The 26,455-nt window shown below is 38.2% G+C and overlaps 2 protein-coding genes across 2 annotated transcripts in view; both read left to right on the top strand.

Annotated features, from left to right (window-relative positions):
* The window catches only part of TBCA (tubulin folding cofactor A), a 111,287-nt gene that overhangs the window by 37,341 nt on the left and 47,491 nt on the right, over positions 1-26,455 (top strand). The gene's annotated exons all lie outside the window — the stretch shown is intronic.
* On the top strand, positions 21,767-22,360 carry LOC132485790 (large ribosomal subunit protein uL11-like). Its single transcript, XM_060092396.1, has one exon. The coding sequence runs from the start codon at positions 21,767-21,769 to the stop codon at positions 22,358-22,360; it is 594 nt and encodes a 197-aa protein (XP_059948379.1).

Below are 26,455 nucleotides of genomic sequence, written 5' to 3'. Positions count from 1 at the left end.
TTGTTGGCTCATGTCAGAGGTCCCAGAATCTTCCTACTTCAGCAGCTTGGGAATGAGTAGTGCCCGACCTGTGAGGTCTCCTGGCTGGCTCGCCAAAAGTGTTGGGAAGGAAATTTTTCCTCTACTCTTCAAAGGTTTTTTAGACTGGTCTAATAATCACATTGATGTGACACAGATTAATAGGAGAAAATAAAATCAAATTTTGTACATACAGGAAACTCACATACATGAAAGGGTCAAAGACAGAAAGGTAAAGTGAGGTACAGTTGTCACTCAGTATCTGCAGGGGATTGTTTCTAGGATTTATTGCAGATACCAAAATCCTTGAATGTTTGTCTCAGTCGGCCCCCCATGTCTGCAGATTTCTGATCTGTGGATTCTGCCAACTGAGAATCATAAACATAGTACATAATCCAAAGTTGTTTGAATCTGTGGGTGTGGAACTGGTGGGTACAGGTATATTTATTGAAGAAAATCCATGTATAGGTGACTCGTGGTTCAAACCCGGGTTGCTCAAGGGTCAACTGTATATATGCTATCCTGAGCTAAGGAGGAGTGGAAAAGGGTCTGTGGCATCAAAGAGGGGAAGGATATTTCACAGGACAATAAGAACAGATGTTTGGTAATTAGATGTTTGCCCTGCCATACACATAGGTCACTCAGTAAAATTTATTTCTGCTAATAATTCTGATTCTGGGAAAGACCCCCAGTTTAAATTCTTCTTGGTAGTTAAGTGAGGGGCAAAAGTTTCTCTTGAGTCCACAGGGTCTGTATTGCCTTTTAGCTCAAAATAATCCATATGCCAAGGTGACACATTTTGGGGAGGCTTGCTCTGAACCCCTTCAACAGGATAAGTGAAAATGTCCAAGTATGTTTAGTTTTTATAGGAGAGTACTTTCCACATTGTTGAAAATAACAAGAACAGATGAGGCATACAAGTATGCTAAACAATTTACATGAATTTCACTTCTGACTATAGTCCTAAAAGGAAAAAAATCTTTTTTTTTTGAAACACTAAATTGTAGAGCTGATGAAATACCCCTTAGAGATTCTCTATCTCCCAGTTTCCCAACACTACCCCCCCGCAACAAAAACAGTCAAGAGAGGGAGATAATTTGCTCCAGATTATCCAGCTGATTACTGGTAGAGCTAGAACTAGGAAGCTTTCTAAAATTACTACACTACACTTGGTCATTGCACAAATGTGAATTCCTCAAAATGATTTTTCTGTTCTAAACTATTACAAAAAAATTTTAGATTTTATTCAAAGTTTGGTCCTTGAAACTAGGTTTAGTAAACTTTGACAATAAGTTATTTTTCAGTTCTTTATTTGAATTTCAGTTTTTAAGAAATACATTTATGATACCCAAAGAATAACTATTGGTTATGCTAGAACTAAGTTAGTTTAATAAACAGTCCAGTTTTACTTTGTGAACATTGCTTTCTTATTCAGTTCTGCATTAGTGTACTTACTTAGGAGAGCATGTGAATTGCTTTGGTTTCTGAGAAGATTCATCTTGATATCTCCCCTTAAGAGAAATTTTAGAGAGTACTTTAATACTGTTGAAAATTATAAGATAATAACAGATTAGGTGTACAGATGTGCTGAACAATTTAAATTACTTTCAAACAGAGTCCTAAAAGGAGAAAACATTTTTCAAATACAAATTTTAAATTCAAAAAGCTAAAGGAAAATACATATCTAAACTTTATGTTTCAAATACTATTGCCAAAGAATCTATCTGGGCAAAGAGACTAAGAATAAGCAGAATAGACTTTAAAAGACCAATAGCACCTTGCTAGCACATTGCTAATAAGAACTAATAGGTACTTAAACTGATGAAAGTGATTCAGACAACAATGTATTAACCCCCTACTGTGCCCTGTTTTTAGCTGTTAATAGACATTAGCCTTTTTAAAAAAGACTAACACTATTATATTCATTTTCTAAGCTTTTGATACATCAGTGAACTGTAATAGTCAACTTGCTATATTTGATCTTATAGCTCACTGCATTTTCCAGAACACTTTTGAGAAATGCTAACTGCTCTGAAAGTTTAGAGTCCATGTACTCTTTAAGAATTTTTGATTGGGATTGACATATATACACTAATATGTGTAAAATGGATAACTATTAAGAATCTGCTGTATAACAAAATAAATAAAATTCAAAAATTCAAAATAAATTCTTAATGTAATAAGAAATTATTTTACATTACATTTTGATTATTGTAACTGAACTTTTTTATAGAAGTCATAGGGGAGGAATAAATGCTGATACATTTTTTGCTGACAAAGAGAATGTTATATTTAGTAAAAGTAATCATTTTAAGATAGTGTTTAACATAATAAGGCCAGATTTTTTTCAGAAAATTTCCAGTAGTATTATATCTGTGAAATTATAAGTATTATAAATAGTTGGTTATTTTCCAGAAATAAATCTTATTCTTAAAGATTTGGCCTATAGGTATATGTATTTATGTATAAGGAAGGATTTTTAAAATGTAATTTCCTTTAAAATATAAGTAAACTTTAACACTGACTTCCTATGAATTAGAATAATAAAGTTTTGTTTAGGTGCATTGCTTTTAATAGTACTTCTTTAGAGGAGAGATTAGAAAATAGTTCTTGGATGTTTTATGTTTCATGCTTCATAGTAATTCCAAATACAAAGCTAATAGAGATTTGAGTTGGTTTTCAAAACAGTTTTATCTTGAAGAAGCTGATTGCATGATATAAGTAAATGTTGAAGAATGTATTGACTGGGTTAAATAATGTTGCAATGTATGTAATTTGGATAAATTAAGACTTCACCAAAAATTGGGGCCTTTCATAATTCTTTAAAGTGAAAACAAAAGCATAGTACCTAATTTGTGGTCTGGATGGTACATTTTTTTGTGACCACAGGAATGAATGATATATACGCAAAGTGAATCTCTGTTAATTCTCATGCCAGTTCAAAACCAAGAAAAAAATGAAACATATTTATGAGAGTTTGCTTTTTACAGTTTGTGGATTTATTATTATGACTACCAAGTTAATATCTGAAAGTAGGTTTAGGCATAGGAGTTAAGTTTATTACTGAAGGTTGTATTGGGGCATAGCTTTTTTGCTAGGAATAGTTTTTTTTTGTAAAGGTCAAGTGCATATTATTATACCAATCAATCTTCTCTTCTGGAATAGATGTTTTCTGTAAAAGTAAAATAAGGTAAATCCTTTTTTTCCATCTTATTTTTGAAATGTATTCTCCAATTTAATGTCCCACTTGGCTGAAATTTTGTTTTCATAAATTAGAAATATTGAAATAGGTCTTGAGTGGCAAGTTTGAGATGCTTCTGAAGGCTGAAATTCTCTGTTGAGAACCAAGTGGACAAAAACCATTCACTCTTTGGGACTTCCCTGGTGGCACAATGGTTAAGAATCCATCTGCCAGTGCAGGGGACACGGGTTCAGTTCCTGGTCGGGGAAGATCCCACATGCCGCGGAGCAACCAAGCCCATGCGCCACAACTACTGAGCCTGTGCTCTAGAGCCTGCCAGCCAGAACTACTAAGTCCGCATGCTGCAACTGCTGAGGCCAGCACGCCTAGAGCCCGTGCTCCGCAACAAGAGAAGCCTGCACACCGCAATGAAGAGTAACTCCCACTCGCTGCAACTAGAGAAAGCCCTCACGCAGCAACAAAGACCCAATGCAGCCAAAACAAAAAAAAACCCATTCACTCTTCATATGCAGGTTTTACTACCATTGGAACAAGAGGTGAACAGTAAGTTTGAAGACATCAACAACCAGTTCTTTCCCTAGCAGCAGGCATATAGAAGCTTACCTTTCTTGCAGTTTTAACTGGCTGCTACAGCCCTTGAAAGTCCCTTTCTTCTCATGAGAAAAATATTTTCCAATAAACAGATCTGAGCAGTTTTGGTGAGAGAAGATGTGAGAATTGATAACTGGAACCACTCTGTCAGGTACTAATACTATTGCCAATCTGGACTGTCATAAATTTTCCCAGTTCTGAGGATTCCTTCATTGGATTTATTTCAGTAGCTATTTATTGAACAGGTACTATGTGCAAGGCTCTATGCTGAACATTAACCACTGTTCACCAGAACTTTGTTATTCAATTTTTGCCAAAATCAGCCTCTCACACCATCACCAATTTTTACTTGAATGAGCATTCATAAGTGCTGTTTAACACATAATGCATGATATATTGTAGCTTAACATCCCATAATATCAGATGTTCAGGTTTATACTCTTTGTGAAAATTCAGACCAGTGTCTTCCTTATTTGATGTATAAAATTGTGAAATTAGTGATACTTCACTTAGAATACAGTGCTACTGCCCTTAGATAAACTAAGTTTGTGACCTAAATTAAATTCATTTTAGTAGCAAGGACAGTATTTTGAATTAAAATAAGTATTATAGCATTGCTCTGAATTACAAATAAATATTAAACAGAGTACTACCTTAAACCCAATGAGTGATGAGAAAAATGCTGAAAAGGGAAAGGCAGACATATATCACTTTTAAAATTGACTTGCTGAATACTAATGTTTTTTGCTTCTAAAATTTCTTCTCACTACCTCCTGCTCCCACCTTTAGCTTCCCTTTGCTTCTTTTGACAACCTAAGAGGTCATGGGAACAGCAATGTTGATATTTTTTGAGCTTTTACTATGTGTCGTACATAGCTAAGCATTTCATGTATGTGTCACTTCACCCTCATAATCCGTACATGAAGTAATTGCAGTGATCCCCATTTTACAGATGAAGAAATTGAGTTTAAATAATTTTCCCAAAGATAAACAGCTAGGAAGTGGTAGAGCCAGGATGGGATCACCTGTTGAGTACCACCAGTGCACTGACGTATACCTTTATTTTACTTTGACAAATTTGTAAAAGTGACGAGACCATGTGAGGTCATTGGATATGAAAGATGAATATCACTTTCTGTTTTATAGGAGCTTATGGTTTCAGAGAAAGACAAAGGCCTTGTGAGTACGGTCAGAATGCTTCATGAACCTAGACGAGGTTATGGCAAACTGCCTCTAGGACAGTTTTTCAACCTTTACACTTCGGACATTTCGCCCTGGGTAATTCTTTGTTGGGGACTGGGCGAAGGCTGTCCTTTATATTGTAGGGTGTTTAGCAGTAAGCCTGGCCTCTACCCACTAGATGTCAGTAGCTCACCTTCCCTCTCCACCCCTCCCCCTGACACACACATGCACACACACCTGTGGCAACCAAAATGGTCAGACATTGTCAAATGCTCCACTGTAGGTAGGGAATAAAATTGTCCTTGTTGAGAACCACTGCTCTGGGGTTAGAGGAGGCTTATCACAACTGACATTTGAGTAGGATCTTGTGGAAGTCACATTCTAGATAGAACTATATGTATAAAAGCATGGAGGTGTGAATCAGTATATTATATTCAGGAGTGAGTAAAAACATTTGTGATGGCTGGAGCATCTAGGGTATGTGGGTACTGAGGAGATAGTAAGAGAATGGTTGATAAAATAATTTAGGATACAGTTGTGTATGTCATACGAAGAAGGCTAGATTTGTAGGTGAGTGACAGTCTGACTAATCCACACAGTATTTAATTGCCTCTTTGCTTCTCTGGATCTTTCCACTAGAGTGTATGTTCTCTGAGGGCAGAGACCGTGTCACTCTTTTTTCACCATTATATCCCTAGTGCCTATCATGATATTTGGGACAACTTGTAAAGTAGGAAGGACAAAAATAGAGAATTTATAGATGTGAAAATCAGAAGAGGTTGTGGTGGCCTTGAGAATGGAACTTGAAGACTTCCAAATGCAGGGAGTATAATTAACCAAGGGCCCCTGCTACTGGACTGTGAAATCTGTTACTACATTTTTCCCAAAGCCTTGCTTCGCATGAGCTGCTGACAGCTAGTGGCAGACAGACCTTTTCCTGGGGGACATGGGATTCCTGTAACAGCCAGCTTTGGCCTGAGGACTCCCCAGTGGCCTTGCCAAACCTTCCTAAAACTGTATGGCAGTCTAGGATGCTTCCTCCTAACCTTTCCTCACTCTTTCTTTCATTCAGGCTCAGACTTGCATCGTAGTCTGATGACCCTCCCAGCCTTCTCCAGCTCCCTTCCCATTTTCTCTCTCATGGATATTTGCACTGACAGAATCCTTGCAAGTTTAATCCCATCTTAGTGTCTGCTTCTCCAAGGACCTGGCTAACAGAAATTAAGTGACTTTCAAAAGGGTACACACAGATATTAAGCAGCAAAATAGAGGCTCTCCAATCTAGGGTTTAGATTTCTTAGTCCATGCCTCTAACCGTTAACATGCTATCCTTCAGTAAGGCAATAACTTTTGACTCTGGCATTTATTTTTCCTAGCTAGTCTTTTGAGTCTAATGGTGTGATTAAATACCTTAATTCTGTAGTTGATTATCAAATCTTTAAGAACTCTGATAGTTATTCCAGGTCTCAGACCAATTAATTTTCTGGCTATTATTTGTCATGTTGCTAGAAAATGACATGGAAGTGGAGGAAAATACAATAGACAGTTTATGTTTTGTTAAGGATTGTGTTCCAAGATCTTTTCAAATCCCCCACATTTGCAAAAGCAGTAATTTTCTTAGATTCCTTTACTTACTATTATCACTGCCAATAGCAATTGACTTTCTTTTCTGGCTCTTTTTCCTCAAAGAAACAAAATGGGGCTTTGTTGGTTTGTGGTTAGTTCATTTACTAGAGTTATATCACACACACAGACAAAAGAAGGAACAGAACAGCTACACTGAGACTGGATTCTGGACAGTTGTCCGACTCATTCACCATATTCGTGACTTGTTCCTGAATACCACACAGCTCATAACCGTAACTGTATTTCAGCAAAATTAAAATTATATTACATGAACATTTTGGGGTATTTACTGAGAGTTAAGTCCTCAAATGTTAAGTCCCCAAATGTCTTCTGTATTTTCTTGGAGACCAATGACATATAGGGAAAATAATCATTGAGGACCATTTACAGAAATAACTTAGTTTATTTTCTTTTCTTTAGAATATAAAATGTTGACATTACCTGATTTTTGTTTAAAGATCTTAGAAATATGAAACAGTGTTTACTAAACAGAATAAATATTAAAATTTTTCTACGCTTTAATTTTATGACCAGCAAGGTTGGGAGAAGGGGAGGGATCAGTGAGAGATATGTAGATGGAAGAGACATAAGACAACAGAAAGACGGGGAATGAGGGGTAGAAAGAAGGAGTAAATATTTGCTTTGGGCTCTGAGCCTCAGGTAACATTTCACTTATTCTATGCATGAAGGGACTTAAGCTCCTTGAGAGTGACACAACCTGCTTTATTCTCTTTGCAGTCTTCAGAATGCAGGATGGTGCCTTGAACTTAGTAGTTATTCAAAAAGTGTTTGATTCATAGCTGAATGACAGGCTGATGAATCAGTGCTCAGTTCTTCAAATATTTCTAATCCATAATTGTTAGAGAGAGTCCTGATTGGGATAACTAGAATGGCCTCGCAGGGTCGAAAGTATTCCCTGAACTTTATCAGCAGCAGCCTGAGGAGTAAAGAAAGTTTAGCCAAGGGTTAAATCCAGGCTCAGGCTAATTCCCCTAGTCTATGTTTTCAGGATTGGTAAATATATCAATTATTTAATATAAAATCTCCCTTCAGCCCTTTTCTAAGTATGCAGTTTCCTCTGACTAGAACATTCCCCAGCATGCTGCTTTGAATAATACTTAGTCCTCAATTCTTAGGTCTCTTCTTAATCATTACTTCTTTATGAAGTAATGACTTCTGAAGTCTTCCCTGGCTAATGACAGAATCACATGCTCTTTGTGTCCCAAGCACCATCAAACCTAGAGATTTGCATGCATCTTTATTCTTACTGTACTCATTACTTCCTCTTAGAATCAAAGATCTTAACCTTTTATTAAAAGGCATCATTCTGTGTACCGAATCCCATCCCTTTGTTAAGTGTCTTTTCTCTTTAATCTCTTTACAAGTTTATTCCCAAAAGTATTCAAACATGCTGAAGTCACTAATATCGTAAAGAATCAACAGCAAAAAAACTTTTATCTCATTTCCTTCCCTAGGAGCCAGACTTGTCGAAAGAGTTCATCAGCATTGAAACAAAGGTCACTCATGATATCTAACAGTCTTTATCTTGACTTACTAGCAGCCGTTGACAGAATTACTTTCCCCTCCTTGAAAAGCTTTCTATCCTATTTTCTTTCCTTGGCTACAGTGATACTGCAGTACTCTGGTTTCCCTTCTACCTCTTTGCTCCTCCTCAGTCTTATTTTTGTTTTTTTTTTCCTTTGTTATTTATGTAACAGAAATTTATTGAGCCACTGATATATGACAGATACTGTCTGCATGACAGGGATATAGTGGTAAATAAGACAGATGTAAAATTTCTCATCACAAGCAAAAAATTTTTGTAACTGTATGGTGATGGGCATTGTGGGGATCATTTTGCAATACATATAAATGTCAAATCGTTATGTTGTACACCCGAACTAATATAATGATGTTATATGTCAATTATACACCAATTTTAACAAAAGACAGTTGTGTCAATACTTCTTGCATTAGTGTAGCTTACCCTCTCTCAAATGTTCTCTGGGGCTCTACCTGGGGCTTTTTTCCCTTTTCACTTTGTAAACACTCCAGTGAGCAGCCTCCTTCACTCCTATGACCCCAGTTACATCAGTATGTCCCTGATTCCCTCATATATATCTTCCTTTTGAACTCCAGGTCTGGGTACCTCTGGACATTTCCACTTTAATGTCACATAGGCACCTCCAGTATAACAAGGTCCTAATTTTATATTTTCTCTCTCCCACACTCTTCCTGGTCTCCTTATCTCAGGTACTGGCACTACCACACCACCATCTGCCCAGTTACCTTTGGATTCTCCTGCTCCCTTATCTTCCCACATCCATTTTTCACCCTGGTTAAAATAATCATCAATTTTATCTATATCTCTTCATTCCCACTGCTACCACTCTTGACTAGACCACAACCATTTTTCTCCTGTATTACGATCACACTCCCCTTATCTGCGTGGCCCTAGCCCTGCCCCTCTCTATTACATTGTCCATGTTGCAGTCACAGTGATTTTTTAAAATAATCTTTTTAAAAGGTAAATGTGATTGAGTAGGTCACTCACCTGATAAGTCTGTTAAATACATTTAGGAAAAATCCAAATTCATTAGTATGACCTTACAAGGTTATGTTCTGGGCCCTTACTCTCTTGTTTATCTTTTGCTGCTCTTCTCCTCCACACCTCAGCCTTACTTAATTTTCAAACCCAACTTTCCATATTGTCTCTCACTTTAGAATCTTTTGTGCTCTTCTTGGTACCTAAAATGCTGCCACCCTGCTTGCTACTCCTGTCATATACCCTTTCCCTCTTCTTTGCCTTGCTAATTCTTACTTATTCATCAAATCCTGACTTTGACATCTTTCTTGAAAAAGCCTTCCCTAACAGCCCTCCCCCAACTTCCATTTAACTTAGATCTGCTTTAACTATACTACAAAGCTTCAGTAATCAAAACAGTATGGTACTGGTGCAAAAACAGAAATATAAATCAATGGAACAGGATAGAAAGCCCAGAGATAAACTCACACACCTATGGCCACCTGATCTATGACAAAGGAGGCAAGAATATACAATGGAGAAAAGACAGTCTCTTCAGTAAGTAGTGCTAGGAAAACTGGACAGCTACATGTAAAAGAATGAAATTAGAACACTCCCTAACAGCATACACAAGAATAAGTTCAAAATGGATTAAAGACCTAAAATGTAAGGTCAGACCCTATAACGCTCTCAGAGGAAAACATAAGCAGAACGCTCTTTGACATAAATCACAGCAAGATCTTCTTTTTTTTATTTAAGACCCATTTATTCTCTAGTTCTGCCCACATGGAGACACGCTCCTTGAAAAGGTGTTAAATTCTTCCATTCACTTTAACACCTTGTGCTGAAAACACGTGTTCCAAGATTTCAACTACGAGATCCACTAATTCTTAAACCTCATCTAGATTTCTCCCCTTGGATGGGGGGAGATGACCAAACACAGCGAAGAACAGCTCAGGACTGTGGGGTCTGATCACCCAGAAGACCTTGCAGCTCCACTGACCACCCAGCTGGAGCCAGGATTAGGTCCCTGCGACAAGGGGCACCAGCTGGGCTGCCGCCACCACAGATGGGACGCCGCTGCCTTCAGGCACCTTCCTGCCCCACCGCCACCGGCCCCCAACTCCTGTCCTCTTCACTAGGCTGGCTGTCACCTTTAGTTTCCCTGGAGTTTGGGGATTCCAGACCGTCTCTGCTCACACTTCTGTGTCACACCTGCTGCCTCAGCACTGCTGATCCACACCAAGGGGAAATGCACACAGAACTGCTTTTCAACACACCAACATTCCACACAAAACTTATTTTATAAGCCTGAAGGTTCTTTTTCATCAGAGGACATTCCTAAGGCCATGACTTCCCCCGGCTCTCCACTGCCCTCGCAAGCAGACTGGATGTGCTTGGCCGCTGTGCTGTGAGTTGGGCACACCCCCCTGACTCCACTCTGGCACACTCTCCTGGAGAACTGAGGGCAGTGCCCTGGGCTCATCAGCAGGATCTGTCCTGAAGCCAGTCTTAGAGTGACAATAGCCACACCTGCAGGTCTATTCCACTGACCAGCCACACAGGACCAAGCTGGGCCCACGGACCTTGGACTGGATTGTGTTGGCTGGTCATTCTTGCCTAGGTTCACAGGCCAACAGCCATTGTCCTTCCTTTCCTGCTCATCACTGCACCAGCGGCTCACTCCTACCTGCTGCCGTCACATGCCTGGCAACCTCATGTTCCGGGGCCAGTCAAGAACTGAGACCCCAGCAGGCCTCTAGTTCCCAGCAGGCAAACTCCGCATTAAACTACTGCTGCCTAGCCATGTTCTCCAGGCTTCAGATCCAGTTAAGTGCAGAGAGCATAGCAAGCTGCGGTGCCCCCAGGCCCGGACCTGTGATGCTCTGCGGAGACGCCAGAACCTTATCGCACCCCCCACCCCAACACAAGCGACCTCTGTGCCCGCCTGTCCTGCGGACCCAGGCGCACCTCCGGCCACTGTGACCCAGGACGGAGGTGCAGGGCTTGGCTGGAGGCCAGTGCTGGGGTGGGCGGGGACCTGGGCTCCGGCCCCAGCACTGTGCACACCCGCCAGGCCCACCTCCATCCGCGCCGTTGGAAAAAAGCAGCAAGATCTTTTTTTCATCCATCTCCCAGAGTAATGAAAATAATAACAAAGTAAACAAATGGGATCTAATTTAACTTAAAAGCTTTTGCACAGCAAAGGAAACCATAAACAAAACAAAAAGACAACCCTTAGAATGGGAGAAAATATTTGCAAATGAAGCAACCAACAAGGGATTAATCTCCAAAATATACAAACAGCTCATGAGCTCAATATCAAAAAAACAGATAACCCAATCAAAAAATGGGCAGAAGATCTAAATAGACGTTTCTCCAGAGAAGACACACAGATGGCCAAAAAGCATGTGAAAAGATGCTCAACATCACTAATTATTTGAGAAATGCAGATCAAAGCTACAATGAGGTATCATCTCACACCAGTCAGAATGGCCGTTATCAAAAAATCTACAAACAATAAATGCTGAAGAGGGTGTGGAGAAAAGGAAACCCTTCTACACTGTTGGTAAGAATGTAAATTGTACTGCCATTATGGAAAACAGTATGGAGGTTCCTTAAAAAACTGAAAATAGAGCTACCATATGACCCAGCAATCCCACTCCTGGGCATATACCCAGAGAAAACCATAATTCAAAAAGATACATGCACCCAAATGTTCATTGCAGCACTATTTACAATAGCCAGGACATGGAAGCAACCTAAATGACCATCACCAGAGAAATGGATAAAGAAGATGTGGTACATATATACAATGGAATATTACTCAGCCATAAAAAAGAACAAAATAATGCCGTTTGCAGCAGCATGGATGGACCTAGAGATTATCATACTGAGTGAAGTAAGTCAGACAGAGAAAGACAAATATCATATGATATCACTTATATGTGGAATCTTTAAAAAATGGATACAAATGAAGTTATTTACAAAACAGAAGTAGAGTCATGGATGTAGAAAACAAACTTATGGTTACCAGGGGATAAGGGAAAGGAGGGATAAATTGGGAGATTGGGATTGACATATACACATGACTATATATAAAATAGATAACTAGGAAGAACGTGCTGTATAGCACAGGGAACTCTACTCACTACTCTGTAATGGCCTATATGGGAAAAGAATCTTAGAAAAAAATAGTGGATATATGTATATGTATAACAGATTCACTTTGCTGTACACCTGAAACTAACACAACATTGTAAATCAACTATACTCCAATAAGTGTTAAAAAAATTAACAATGAAAGAAAAAATTGGATCTGCTTTAAAAGATAAAATATTCTCCCCAAAAGATTAATGTATTTTACTGAAGGGGTTGTGGTTATGGAATACATTTTAGATTTTAATGTTGAATTCTTATTTGAATAACTGGGTTGCTGGTTGTAACTTTCTTTAGTATCTTTTTTTATTTTTATTTGTTTAAGGCCCCCAAGGAGCCTTTTACTTGCTATTGTGTTTCAAAAGAAGCAAAATATGAAAGGAGGATTTGATGAGTAGCTAAGAAAAGTATTTCTAAGGGTATCATTTCTGCCTCTTGGTCTTATTAACAATGTAGGTAACCTCAAGAATATATATATAACTGTTTTCTGTAGGGGAATAGTGCTGGTGGGCTTCTTGATTTTGAGATACTGAAATGCTGGTCTTGGTAGGACATTCCCTGGAAAAGATGGGCAGGGAAGGGAAGTGATCCAGCTAAAGATAACTGACCTTCTCTATAGAGCAGTGTATTTCAAACTTTTTGGATCCAACCCAGAGTAAGAAATAGACTTTTTTTTTTTTTTTGCATCATGGCACAGTACACACACACACACACACATTTATAAAACTGGAACAAAAGTTTAATGAGGGCTTCCCTGGTGTCACAGTGGTTGAGAGTCCACCTGCCGATGCAGGGGACACGGGTTCATGCCCCAGTCCGGGAAGATCCCACATGTCGTGGAGCGGCTAGGCCTGTGAGCCATGGCCGCTGAGCCTACGCGTCCGGAGCCTGTGCTCTGCAACAGGAGACGCCACAACAGTGAGAGGCCCATGTACCGCAAAAAAAAAAAAAAAAAAAAAAAGTTTAATGAAATATTCCTATTTTTAGCACTTATAATGTACTCTGATATTTCCAGTTCCATTCTGTTCTCTTCCATTAAAACAGTGCTGACCAAAACCTGCTGAATTGATTTCAGGAGTCATGAATTAGAACCCTGACTAATGGGTTACAACCAGGCCATTTAGAAACACTCCTATAGAAGCAGCTAGTGACTAAAATCTATTTTCAAACTGGCCAGCTCAACAAACAGAATCACAGCAAAGTGGGAGCACTTGATATGGGAAGGACATGAGTAACAGTTACTGAATACTTGTTATGTGTGCAGCATCAGACCAGGAACGGTACTTACTTTATATTCACTACAGTATTGTAGAGTAGTTAGTCTTCCTATTTTACTTGGGGAAACAGCCTCAAAGAGGCAAGTAACTTGCTTAAGATCATATAAATAGCAAAGGTCAGAACTAAGATTTGGAGTTAGTCTGCCTAACTCCATAGCCCATTCATTTGTACCATGTTACTGTCTCTCCCAGGTAAGTAACATTGCAATAGACATGCTAAACTTAGAAGGGAATTAGTGACATTTAGGTGTCTTCAAAATTTTACAGTGGAAAATAACAATAAAAAGCCCCATTAAATGTGAGTTGAGACAGGCATAAACATTGACAAACAGTTAAATAGTGATAGATTATATTGGCTTTCCAGAGAGCTTAAGTTCTTCATGCCTCTGCTCATCCAAGAGGTAGAGGTAATATCCTTAAGGCTGAGATATATGGGATTTCTTGTTGGTAAGGTAAATGAAATGTTCAGAGGCTTTACTACTGCACCAGAGCAGATAATAAGGCAATTAGAACCGTTAAATTGATGAAACACCAGAGTGGGATGAATTATATCATGAATTGCAAAGAAACAAGAAATTTTATGGCAACTTTTGAGACCTAAGGATGAAAGATATATCAGTAAAGAGAAGAGAAATTGATAGTTAAACTTTAAGTGCTAGATTTATTGACTGAAAACCCAACTAAGCATTTTAGGGTCAGTTTCAGAATATTATTTATCAGCTTTGTAAATAAACAGAAAAAATTATCAGTCTCTGCTGATGGTTTGATTTCCACTATTAATAAAATGAATTTAAGATGTGTTTCTTCCTTTCCATTTTTGAGCTGCAACATACCCTAGGGATCATCTAGTCCAGCCCCCTCATTTTACAGATGTTGAACCTGAGACCCAGAGAAATTGAGCAACTTACCCAAGATCACATTACAATGTAGTCAAGAATTAGAACTAAAACCCAGATCTCCTGACATTCCATTGGCTTAAATTTTATTTGACCTGAGTAGGAGAATTGGTATATTACTTCTTATATAAGCTGATTTATGGAATACTCTACTTTCTTTAAAATTCCCATCACATAAATAATCCCACTGCTAACACTTAAATAATGCACTGTTTGCCAAAGAAAGCTGGAAAACAGTCACTGGAGATGGCTAGCCTTTCATGCTTTAATAAGGAAAGGACTGCCTGCTTTTTGTTTTTATTGTCATTGTTGTTAACAAAAGCTTTTGGTCATACTTTCAGTCTAAGAATCAGATCTGCAAATGTGAGTGTTCACACCTAGCAGATAGACTTCTGATAGTTTCCTTAGCAACATGAACTTTTTCATATTTATGTCAAAAACTTCAGGAGTGGCTGTAGCTATTGGTTTAAACAAACAGGAAAACGGTTCAATTATAAGCTCTATCTTTAGAAAACTTTTGGGGATGGTATTCTCATATATTTCCAAAAGAGATACTATTGTGCAAGCAGCTCAACTGTAAAGCATTACGTAGATGTATATTGTCATCAAGATACAACTATTTCGGTTATAGTTATTTAGATGAGAAATCAGTTTAAAATTCTGCTGGGTGAGTTGAGGAAGGCTTCCTGGAAGAAGTGACATTTGAAGTAGATCTTGAGTGAGTGGTTGAGATGAGGAGTTGAGGATTGGGAAGGGGAGTCATGTTTTCTTAGCAAAAGAAATAAGATAAAAATCTCCATTTAGGAAATGAGTTGGATATACTTGGGACATTTTATGGGCATTATGATAGTTGTGTAAAAAGCATGGAGTGTTGGGGCTTCCCTGGTGGCACAGTGGTTAAGAATCCACCTGCCAATGCAAGGCACACGGGTTCCAGCCCTGGTGCAGGAAGATCCCACATGCCGCGGAGCAACTAAGCCCATGTGCCACAACTACTGAGCCTACACGCTAGAGCCCACGAGCCACAACTACTGAGCCCACGTGCCACAACTACTGAAGCCCGTGCGCCTAGAGCCCATGCTCCACAAGAAAAACCACCACAATAAGAAGCCTGCGTGCCACAACAAAGAGTAGCCCCCGCTCGCCCTAACTAGAGAAAGCCTGCGAGCAGCAACGAAGACCCAACGCAGCCAAAACAAAACCAAAAACAAACAAAAAAGCATGGAGTGTATAATGAGAAATACAGCCAGGGGGTCTTTAATGTCCTTTTGAGAAATTTGGAATTCTATAGACATTGTGTCTGTTTATTGAATTATCTAAGGAAAGCAAAGGAATTCTAGTGACAGTTTGAAGGCTGCATTGTGGAGGTAAAGAAAACAGTTGTTTCCTTGTGTTTAAATTTTTTCTTTTCCAGCTAGATTTTTTAACTTAGAACCAACTTGACCTCTGTTAGACTATGTCTAGTTAAGTGCTACATAGTAGTGGTTGTACAATCAGAGTTTATTTTAAATGGATGAATTTCTGCTTTGGGAATTTCTTTTAAGTGGAGATAATCCTGTTTTACATTTTTTTTTAGTTTTTTTAATATCTTTAAAAAAATTTATTATTTTTTTTATACAGAAGGTTCTTATTAGTCATCCATTTTATACACATCAGTGTATACACGTCAGTCCCAGTCTCCCAATTCATCACACCACCACCACCACCCGTCGCTGCTTTCCCCCCTTGGTGTCCATACATTTGTTCTCTACATCTGTGTCTCAATTTCTGCCCTGCAAACTGGTTCATCTGTGCCATTTTTCTAGGTTCCACATATATGCACTAATATGCGATATTTGTTTTTCTCTTTCTGACTTACTTCACTCTGTATGACACTCCCTAGATTCATCCACGTCTTTACAAATGACCCAATTTCACTCCTTTTATGGCTGAGTAATATTCCATTGTATATATGTACCACATCTTCTTTATCCATTTGTTTGTCAATGGGCATTTAGGTTGCTTCCATAACCTGGCTATTGTAAATAATGCTGCAATGAACATTGGGGTGCATGTGTCTTTTTGAATTATGGTTTTCTCTGGGTATATGCCCAGTAGTGGGATTACTGGGTTATATGGTAATTCTATTTTTAGCTTTTTAATGAACCTCCATACTGTTCTCCATACTGGTTGTATCAATTTACATTCTCACCAACAGTGCAAGAGGGTTCCCTTTTCTCCACGCCCACTCCAGCATTTGTTGTTTGTAGATTTTCTGATGATGCCCATTCTAACTGTTGTGAGGTGATACCTCATTGTAGTTTTGATTTGCATTTCTCTCATAATTAGTGATGTTGAGCAGCTTTTCATGTGCTTCTTGGCCATCTGTATGTCCTCTTTGCAGAAATGTCTATTTAGGTCTTCTGCCAATTTTTGGATTGGGTTGTTTGTTTTTTTAATATTGATCTGCATGAGCTGTTTATATATTTTGGAGATTAATACTTTGTCAGTTGATTCACTTGCAAGTATTTTTTCCCATTCATTAGGTCCCATTTGTTTATTTTTGTTTTTATTTCCATTACCATAGGAGGTGGATCAAAAAAGATCTTGCTGTGACTTATGTCAGAGTGTTCTTCCTGTGTTTTCCTCTAAGGGTTTTATGGTGTCCGGTCTTACATTTAGGTCTCAAATCCATTTTGAGTTTATTTTTGTGTATGGTGTTAGGGAGTGTTCTACTTTCATTCTTTTACATGTAGCTGTCCAGTTTTCCCAGCACCACTTATTGAATACACTATCTTTTCTCCATTGTATATCATTGCCTCCTTTGCAATAGATTAGTTGACCATAGGTGCGTGGGTTTATCTCTGGGCTTTATGTCCTCTTCCATTGATCTATATTTCTGTTTTTGTGCACCAGTACCATATTGTCTTGATTACTGTAGCTTTGTAGTATAGTCTGAAGTCAGGGAATCTGATTCCTCCAGCTCCGTTTTTTTTCCCTCAAGACTGCTTTGGCTATTCGGGGTCTTTTGTGTCTCCCTACAGATTTTAAGATTTTTTGTTCTAGTTCTGTAAAAAATGCCATTGGTAATTTGATAGGGATTGCATTGAATCTGTAGATTGCTTTGGGTAGTATAGTCATTTTCACAATATTGATTCTTCCAATTCAAGAACATGGTATATCTCTCCATCTGTTGGTACCATCTTTAATTTCTTTCAACAGTGTCTTATACTTTTCTGCATACAGGTCTTTTGTCTCCCAAGGTAGGTTTATTCCTAGGTATTTTATTCTTTTTGTTGCGATGGTAAACGTTTCCATAATTTCTCTTTCAGATTTTTCATTAGCATATAGGAATGCAAGAGATCTCTATGCATTAATTTTGTATCCTGCAACTTTACCAAATTCATTGATTAGCTCTAGTAGTTTTCTGGTGGCATCTTTAGGATTCTCTATGTATAGTATCATGTCATCTGCAAACAGTGACAATTTTAGTTCTTCTTTTCCAATTTGTATTCCTTTTATTTCTTTTTCTTCTATGATTGCCATGGCTAGGACTTGCAAAACTTTGTTGAATAATAGTGGTGAGAGTGGACATCCTTATCTTCTTCCTGATCTTAGAGGAAATGCTTTCAGTTTTTCACCATTGAGAATGATCGTTGCTGTGGGTTTGTTGTTTATGGCCTCTATTATGTTGAGGTAGGTTCCCTCTATGCCCACTTTATGGAGAGTTTATATCATAAACGGATGTTGAATTTTGTCAAAAGCTTTTTCTGCATCTATTGAGATGATCATATGATTTTTATCCTTCAATTTGTTAATATGGTGTATCATATTGATTGATTTGCATATACTGAAGAATCCTTCCATCCCTGGGATAAATCCCACCTGATCATGGTGTATGATCCTTTTAATGTGTTGTTGGATTCTGTTTGCTAGTATTTTGTTGAGGATTTTTGCATCTATATTCATAAGTGATATTGGTCTGTAATTTTCTTTTTTTGTACTATCTTTGTCTGATTTTGGTATCAGGGTGATGGTGGCCTCATAGAATGAGTTTGGGAGTGTTCCTTCCTCTGCAATGTTTTGGAAGAGTTTGAGAAGGATGGGTGTTAGCTCTTCTCTAAATGTTTGATAGAATTCACCTGTGAAGGCATCTGGTCCTGGACTTTTGTTTGTTGGAAGATTTTTAATCACAGTTTCAATTTCATTACTTGCGATTGGTCTGTTCATATTTTTTATTTCTTCCTGGTTCAATCTTGGAAGGTTATACCTTTCTAGGAATTTGTCCATTTCTTCCAGGTTGTCCATTTTATTGGCATAGAGCTGCTTGTAGTAGTCTCTTAGGATGCTTTGTATTTCTGCGGTTTCTGTTGTAACTTCTCCTTTTTCATTTCTAATTTTATTGATTTGAGTCCTCTCCCTCTTTTTCTTGATGAGTCTGGCTAATGGTTAATCAATTTTGTTTATCTTCTCAAAGAACCAGCTTTTAGTTTTATTGATCTTTGCAATTGTTTTCTTTGTTTCTGTTTCATTTATTTCTGCTCTGATCTTTACGATTTCTTTCCTTCTGCTAACTTTGGGTTTTGTTTGTTCTTCTTCCTCTAGTTCCTTTAGGTGTAAGTTTCGATTGTTTATTTGAGATGTTTCTTGTTTCTTGAGGTAGGATTGTATTGCTATAAACTTCCCTCTTAGCAGTGCTTTTGCTGCATCCCATAGGTTTTGGATCATCGTGTTTTCATTGTCATTTGTCTCCAGGTATTTTTTGATTTCCTCTTTGATTTCTTCAGTGATCTCTTGGTTATTTAGTAATGTATTGTTTAGCCTCCATGTGTTTATGTTTTTACTTTTTTTTTCCTTGTAATTGATTTCTAATCTCATAGCATTGTGGTCAGAAAAGATGCTTGATATGATTTCAGTTTTCTTAAATTTACTGTGGCTTGATTTGTGACCCAAGATGTGATTTCTCCTGGAGAATGTTCCATGTGCACTTGAGAAGAAAGTGTAATCTTCTGTTTTTGGACGGAATGTCCTGTAAGTATCAATTAGTCTATCTGGTCTATTGTGTCATTTAAAGCTTGTGTTTCCTTATTAATTTTATGTTTGGATGATCTGTCCATTGGTGTAAGTGAGGTGTTAAAGTCCCCCACTATTATTGTGTTACTGTCAATTTCCTCTTTTATAGCTGTTAGCAGTTGCCTTATGTATTGAGGTGCTCCCATGTTGGGTGCATATATATTTATAATTGTTATATCTTCTTCTTGGATTGATCCCTTGATCATTATGTAGCGTCCTTCCTGTCTCTTGTAACATTCTTATTTTAAAGTCTATTTTATCTGATATGAGTATTGCTACTCCAGCTTTGTTTTGATTTCCATCTGCATGGAATATCTTTCTCCATGCCCTCACTTTCAGTCCGAATGTGTCCCTAGGTCTGAAGTGGGTCTCTTGTAGACAGCATATAGATGGGTCTTGTTTTTGTATCCATTCAGCGAGCCTGTGTCTTTTGGTTGGAGGATTTAAGCAATTCACGTTTAAGGTAATTATCAATATGTATGTTCCTGTTATCATTTTCTTAATTGTTTTGGGTTTGTTTTTGTAGGTCCTTTTCTTCTCTAGTGTTTCCCATTTAGAGAAGTTCCTTTAGCATTTGTTGTAGAGCTGGTTTGGTGGTGCTGAATTCTCTTAGCTTTTGCTTGTCTGTAAAGCTTTTGATTTCTCCATTGAATCTGAATGAGATCCTTGCCAGGTAGAGTAATCTTGGTTGTAGGTTCTTCCCTTTCATCAATTTTAAGTATATAATGCCACTCCCATCTGGCTTATAGAGTTTCTGCTGAGAAATCAGCTGTTAACCTTATGGGAGTTCCCTTGTATGTTATTTGTCGTTTTTCTCTTGCTGCTTTCAATAATTTTTCTTTGTCTTTAATTTTTGCCAATTTGATTACTATGTGTCTTGGCATGTTTCTCCTTGGGTTTATCCTGTATGGGACTCTCTGTGCTTCATGGACTTGGGTGGCTATTTCCTTTCCCATGTTAGGGAAGTTTTCGACTATAGTCTCTTCAAATACTTTCTCAGGTCATTTCTCTCTCTCTTCTCCTTCTGGGACCCCTATAATGTGAATGTTGTTGTGTTTAATGTTGTCTCAGAGGTCTCTTAGGCTGTCTTCATTTCTTTTCATTCTTTTTTCTTTATTCTGTTCCGCAGCAGTGAATTCCACCACTCTGTCTTCCAGGTCACTTATCCGTTCTTCTGCCTCAGTTATTCTGCTACTGATTGCTTCTAGTGTAGTTTTCTTTTCAGTAATTGTATTGTTCATCTCTGTTTGTTTGTTCTTTAATTCTTCTAGGTCTTTGTTAAACATTTCTTGCATCTTCTCGATCTTTGCCTCCATTCTTTTTCCGAGGTCCTGGATCGTCTTCAATGATTATTCTGAATTCTTTTTCTGGAAGGTTTCCTATCTCCACTTCATTTAGTTGTTCTTCTGGGGTTTTGTCTTGTTCCATCATTTGGTACATAGCCCTCTGCCTTTTCATCTTGTCTCTCTTTCTGTGAATGTGGCGTTTGTTCCACAGGCTATAGGATTGTAGTTCTTCTTGCTTCTCCTGTTTGTCCTCTGGCCCATGGTCCCCAGGACCGTCGCAGCTTCGGCTGGTGGGGCCCCTCCAGAGCCGGCAGCCTCAGTTAGGCCACCCTCCCCTCAGGGTCCAGGGCAGTTCAGTCTGTTGTTTTGTTTTTAATGCAAACCTGTGAGTAGGACGTATAAAACTGTGCTTCTCATGTTTGCCCTTAAGAATGTATGTAAAGTGTACAGAATAATGAAGAATGAACAATACGCATATGAGTATGTGAAGGACAAATTAAGCCAAATAAACTTGAATGCTCTTATTTTGTTAGCTTTAATAGAGTAGAATTACAAAATTCATGTTCAGTAGGCAGGAAGCTAGTATCTAATTTTCACTAGAATAGTTAATACTATTTTAGGAAAATTAGAATAATTTCTTGTTACTTGTCAACATGGGCTAAAAACTAGCAGTTGGATCATACCAAAGGTAATGATGGCATCATATTGAATTGGAGGTGGTGTTCTGCATGGTGCCATAGGTGCTATGTTAAGTATAATTTTATTTAAATCATATTAATTACCTGGGAGAAGGCATGCAAGAAAATCCACAAAGGATGCAAAATTTGGATTGTAATTAGAACAGAGCTGAAAGGAACTAAAGTGATGAGGCATGCCTAGGTAAACATAATGAAATCTCCTTTGAAAAATTAATTCCCTTGAGAGGAAAATTGAGCAAATTATATGCATTAAAAATGTTTTGCTTTCGGCTTTCGGCTCGGAGGAGGCCAAGGTGCAACTTTCTTTGGTTGTCCCAAATCCGGGTTCATCCGACAGCAGCCGCCTCCACCGTGCCACATAAGTTTGACCCCAATGAGATCAAAGTTGTGTACCTGAGGTGCACCAGTGGGGAAGTCAGTGCCACATCTGCCCTGGCCCCCATTATCAGCCCCCTGGGTCTGTCTCCAAAGCAAGTTGGTGATGACATCACCAAGGCAACTGGTGATTGGAAGGGTCTGAGGATTACAGTGAAACTGACCATTCAGAACCGCCAGGCCCAGATTGAGGTGGTACCTTCTGCCTCTGCCCTGATCATCAAAGCCCTCAAGGAACCGCCAGGAGACAGAAAGAAGCAGAAAAACATTAAGCACAGTGGAAACATCACTTTTGATGAGATTGTCAATATTGCCGGACAGATGCAGCATCGATCTTTAGCTAGAGAACTCTCTGGAACCATTAAAGAGATCCTGGGGACCGCCCAATCTGTGGACTGCAATGTTGATGGCTGCCACCCTCATGACATCTTAGATGACATCAACAGTGGTGCAGTGGAATGCCCAGCTACTTAGTAACTGCAAAGAAAAATAATAAAGTGTTATTTGACAACCAGTGGAAAAAAAAAGTTTCGTTTCTAATTTGGCATTTGCCAATGAATGAAAGTTGAGTACCTCAGTTAATAGCCTGTCTTTCCATGTTGTGATCCTTTGTATCTAGGTTATCAGTAACCAAAATCTCTTCATAATATGTAAAATCTATATATATGATTTCATAGGATCTAGACACCCATTTGCTTATAGAGAAAATGTTTAAGATTGAGAGAAATTCTGAAACAGGAGACTTGTGGCCACTCTTTGTGGAGAACTATAACTCTAGAAATTGTTTTTAGTAATGTCCCAAATCACTAATTGTTTTCATTTTTTCTTTAAAGAGAAAAGATTATAATAAGTTTCCACATCTATCAGTAATGCCCACCCTGAATATTAAATTAATGAGACTCTACCAAGAAATTACTTCTCAAGTCTTCTAGAAGTTTCTCCTCCTAAACAAGAAAAACAAAAATGTTAGCTGTCTTTCACTTTACCATTAAATTAAAATACTATATTTTGTGAAAAGTGCTTTCTTATCCACATAAATCGTGAAGCCATAGAGATAAGATTGATAGACCTGACAATATAAACATTATACAATAAAATTTCTCTAGGAGAACAGAACAAAAAAGGAGGTAAAAGGAAGAAAAATAAGGTGGAAAAACAAACGACATTGGGCAACGTATTTACCAACTACATGCCAAATAAAGGATAAGATCTAGAACATAAAAAGAGTTCTTGCAAATTAATAAGAGAGATGAACACTCTACCATAAAGATAGATAAAAATATAAACAGAAAATTTACATACAAAGAAAGGAGAATTGGATGACATATGAAATAATAACACTATGGACTACATATGGTTGTAAGTACTTCATAGATATTAACCCATTTAATTCTCCCAGCTACTAATATTGGCAGATACTGTTGTTATCCTTGCTTTACCATTGAGGAACTGAGGCACCGAGAATTTAAGTAACCTGAACCAGTGGAACCTGCATTCAAATTCAGAAAGTCAGACTGTACCCTTAATGACTATAACTCACTTATCACAAAAATGCAAGCACAGCTATGATATTATTGGTCACCTATAACACTGGCATAAATGAAAACACCAATACCAAGTGTTGGTGAGAGAAATGAGCTCTCTTCTCACTGTTGATGCAAATTGGGACAGTCTTTATGGAGGGCAATTTGGCGATACATATCACTAAGTAAAATGTACATACCCTTAGACCTAGAAGCCATGCTACGATTTTCATTTAAATAAGATATGCAGACAAGGGTATAGATGTATGTACAATTATGTTCATCTCAGTGTTTACAATAATACTTTAAAATTGGAAATAGTTTTAAGTTTTCATCGATAAGATATTGCTTAAAATCTGCTGCATGCAATCAGTGAAACACCGTACATATAGTTATTAAAAAATACTTGATATAGGGCTGTATGCATTAACATGGAAGGACTTCTACAACCTATTGAGACTAGACAAGATCACTGTGAAGGAAGGGATAGTATTTATCTTGTTCATTGCCCACTGCTTGGCACAGTGTAAGCATATGGTAACTATTGGATGGATGGATGGATGGATGGATGGACAGATGGGTAGGAGATTATGGTATAGTGAAAAGATTCTAAGACTTGAAACTGGAAGGTTTCTGTTTTGTTCCCTCCTAGTAACAACAGATCACTGGAATTCAAGCCCTTTAAAGCATTGGTGTTCCACAAATATTTCTTTAAAAAGAAGCAATTCAGCTTGTGTTAACATCTGTATTAATTTCTTAGGGCTGCCAATATAAAATTACTGTGAACTGAGTGGCTTAACACAACTAAAATTTATTCTCTCATGTTTCTGGAGGCTAGAAGTCTGGAATCAAGGTGTCAGCAAATCATGCTCTTCCCTCCATCCTTGCCTCTTCTAGCTTCTTATGGTTGCCAGCAATCCTCCATTTTCTTTGGCTTTTGGCAGTATAACTCCGGTCTCTGTTTCTGTCTTTACATGGCCTTCTTCCTGGTGTGTCTCTTATAAGGACACCAGTCATTGGGCTTAGAGCCCATGCCAATCCTGTATGACCTCATCTTAATGAATTATGTCTATAGAAAAGCTATTTCCAGGCTTTCCTGTTGGCACAGTGGTTAAGAATCTGCCTTGCAGTGCAGGGGACACAGGTTTGAGCCCTGGTCCAGGAAGATCCCACATGCTGCGGAGCAATTAAGCCCATGCTCCACAACTACTGAGCCCGCGTGCCGCAACTACTGAAGCCTGTGCTCAGTAGTTGCACAGCCTAGAGAAGCCTTCTCTGCAACAAGAGAAGCCACCGCAATGAGAAGCCCATGCACTGCAACGAAGAGTAGCCCCTGCTCGCCACTACTAGAGAAAAGCCTGCGCACAGCAACAAAGACCCAACGCAGCCAAAAATTTAAAAAAAAAATAAAAAAAAAGAAAGAACCTATTTCCAAATAAGATCACAATTTGAGGTTCTGGGTAGACATGAATTTTGGGCAACACTATTCAACTTCTTACAACATCTCAGCTGAATACAGCCTTAAGGATGGAGTCTTACTGAATAGTCAGACTTTCAAGTTTTACTTTTTTAAAAACACCAAAAAACTATTTCAGTTTAACCACTTTGACTGGAAACATTTATAAAATAGTTTATATACCACTATTAATACTTAGGATTATATTAAAATATTACCTAAGAAACTGGAAATAAGATTTAATCTCAGAGGATAAAATGAAAGCAATATTTAATAGGTCATAATAAAGATACACAAAGATGTCTGAAAGAGAGAATGGGTTCTAGTCTTATAAGACTAGACTGTTAACTGATTGACTGGGTTATCTTTTCCACAAAGAGTGTGTTAAGTGTATTAATAGGAAGGAAGCTTGGTCAATAGTGAAAGCGCAAAATAAAATCACAGGGTAAATATTTTGTCCACCTAAAGCCTTGTCCAGGAGATGGGGGTGTTCTGAGTATAGTTTTACTGTTGGTAAGACCACCCTGTTTCCTTTAAGTAGAACAGTAGTTTTACTTTACTTTTTAGCAATGGAACGTTTTTTCCCCTCCAAAAGAAATCTTAAAAAGATTTCAAGGACATAAAACAACAGAAAACAAAGAGAGCTTCTGAGACACCTCCTTAGAATGCTAATGCTCCAAGAAAAGACTGAGAACTGCTTAAGCTATGAAATAATTCTGTTTATCTAACTTTCCTTTTTTTGGTACCATACTCACCAATGAATTTTCTGGTAAGGCTATGGTTTTTCGCATAGGTCTGCCTATCATAAGAGAGTGGGCTTGCCTTTTGAAAAAGACTTTTTTCTAGTGCCAGTAACAATTGTGCTTCTCAATGTATGTCAATAAATTGGCATTCTAGCATTATACATCAGCCTCATTAATCAACTCTGTTCTGCCCTTAAGACATGATTCTACTCTTGGTGGGCTTACAAAATAAATTTTGAGCCTAAGAACCAGAAATTTGGCTGTGATTAATGGGCCAAGGAAGGGAAAGCTTTTTTAGTAAGGCCCTTCAAGAAGACTACCTCCTGACTTTTCCAGTGGAACACAACCAGACATAGCTCCATGAGTATTAGTTTTTTCTCATTTAAATTTCTATTAAAAGTTTCTTTGTTTTTAAACAGAGCATATCATTTAACCTTTTTTTTTTTTGTCCTTTTTACCCTTCCTGGTCCTGCTGCTCCTCGTTTAATCTTTTTTAATACTTAAATTTTTTTTTTTTTTTATTGCAGTACGCGGGTCTCTCACTGTTGTGGCCTCTCCCGTTGCGGAGCACAGGCTCCGGACGCACAGGCTCAGCGGCCATGGCTCACGGGCCCAGCCGCTCCACAGCATGTGAGATCCTCCCGGACCGGGGCACGAACCCGTGTCCCCTGCAGCGGCAGGTGGACTTTCAACAACTGCGCCACCAGGGAAGCCCTTTAATACTTAAATTTATCGCTGTCCTTTATTATAAGTTAAGTTAAGACCACTTTAGGGGATTATCAGATTGCTGAGGCCTTTATATTCTCCTTGAAGTGCTCCTAACTGCCTTGCTTTATATGGGTCTTCT

This window comes from Mesoplodon densirostris, chromosome 3 (assembly GCF_025265405.1).
Source record: "Mesoplodon densirostris isolate mMesDen1 chromosome 3, mMesDen1 primary haplotype, whole genome shotgun sequence".
In the NCBI taxonomy this organism is placed as follows: Eukaryota; Metazoa; Chordata; class Mammalia; order Artiodactyla; family Ziphiidae; genus Mesoplodon; species Mesoplodon densirostris.
The sequence above is the reverse complement of the archived record's forward strand: the minus strand, read 5'-3'. Positions and strand labels throughout refer to the sequence as shown.

Excerpts from the sequence above, each read along its gene's own strand:
- LOC132485790 (XM_060092396.1), top strand. The coding sequence starts at position 21,767 with ATGTTTTGCTTTCGGCTTTCGGCTCGGAGGAGGCCAAGGTGCAACTTT.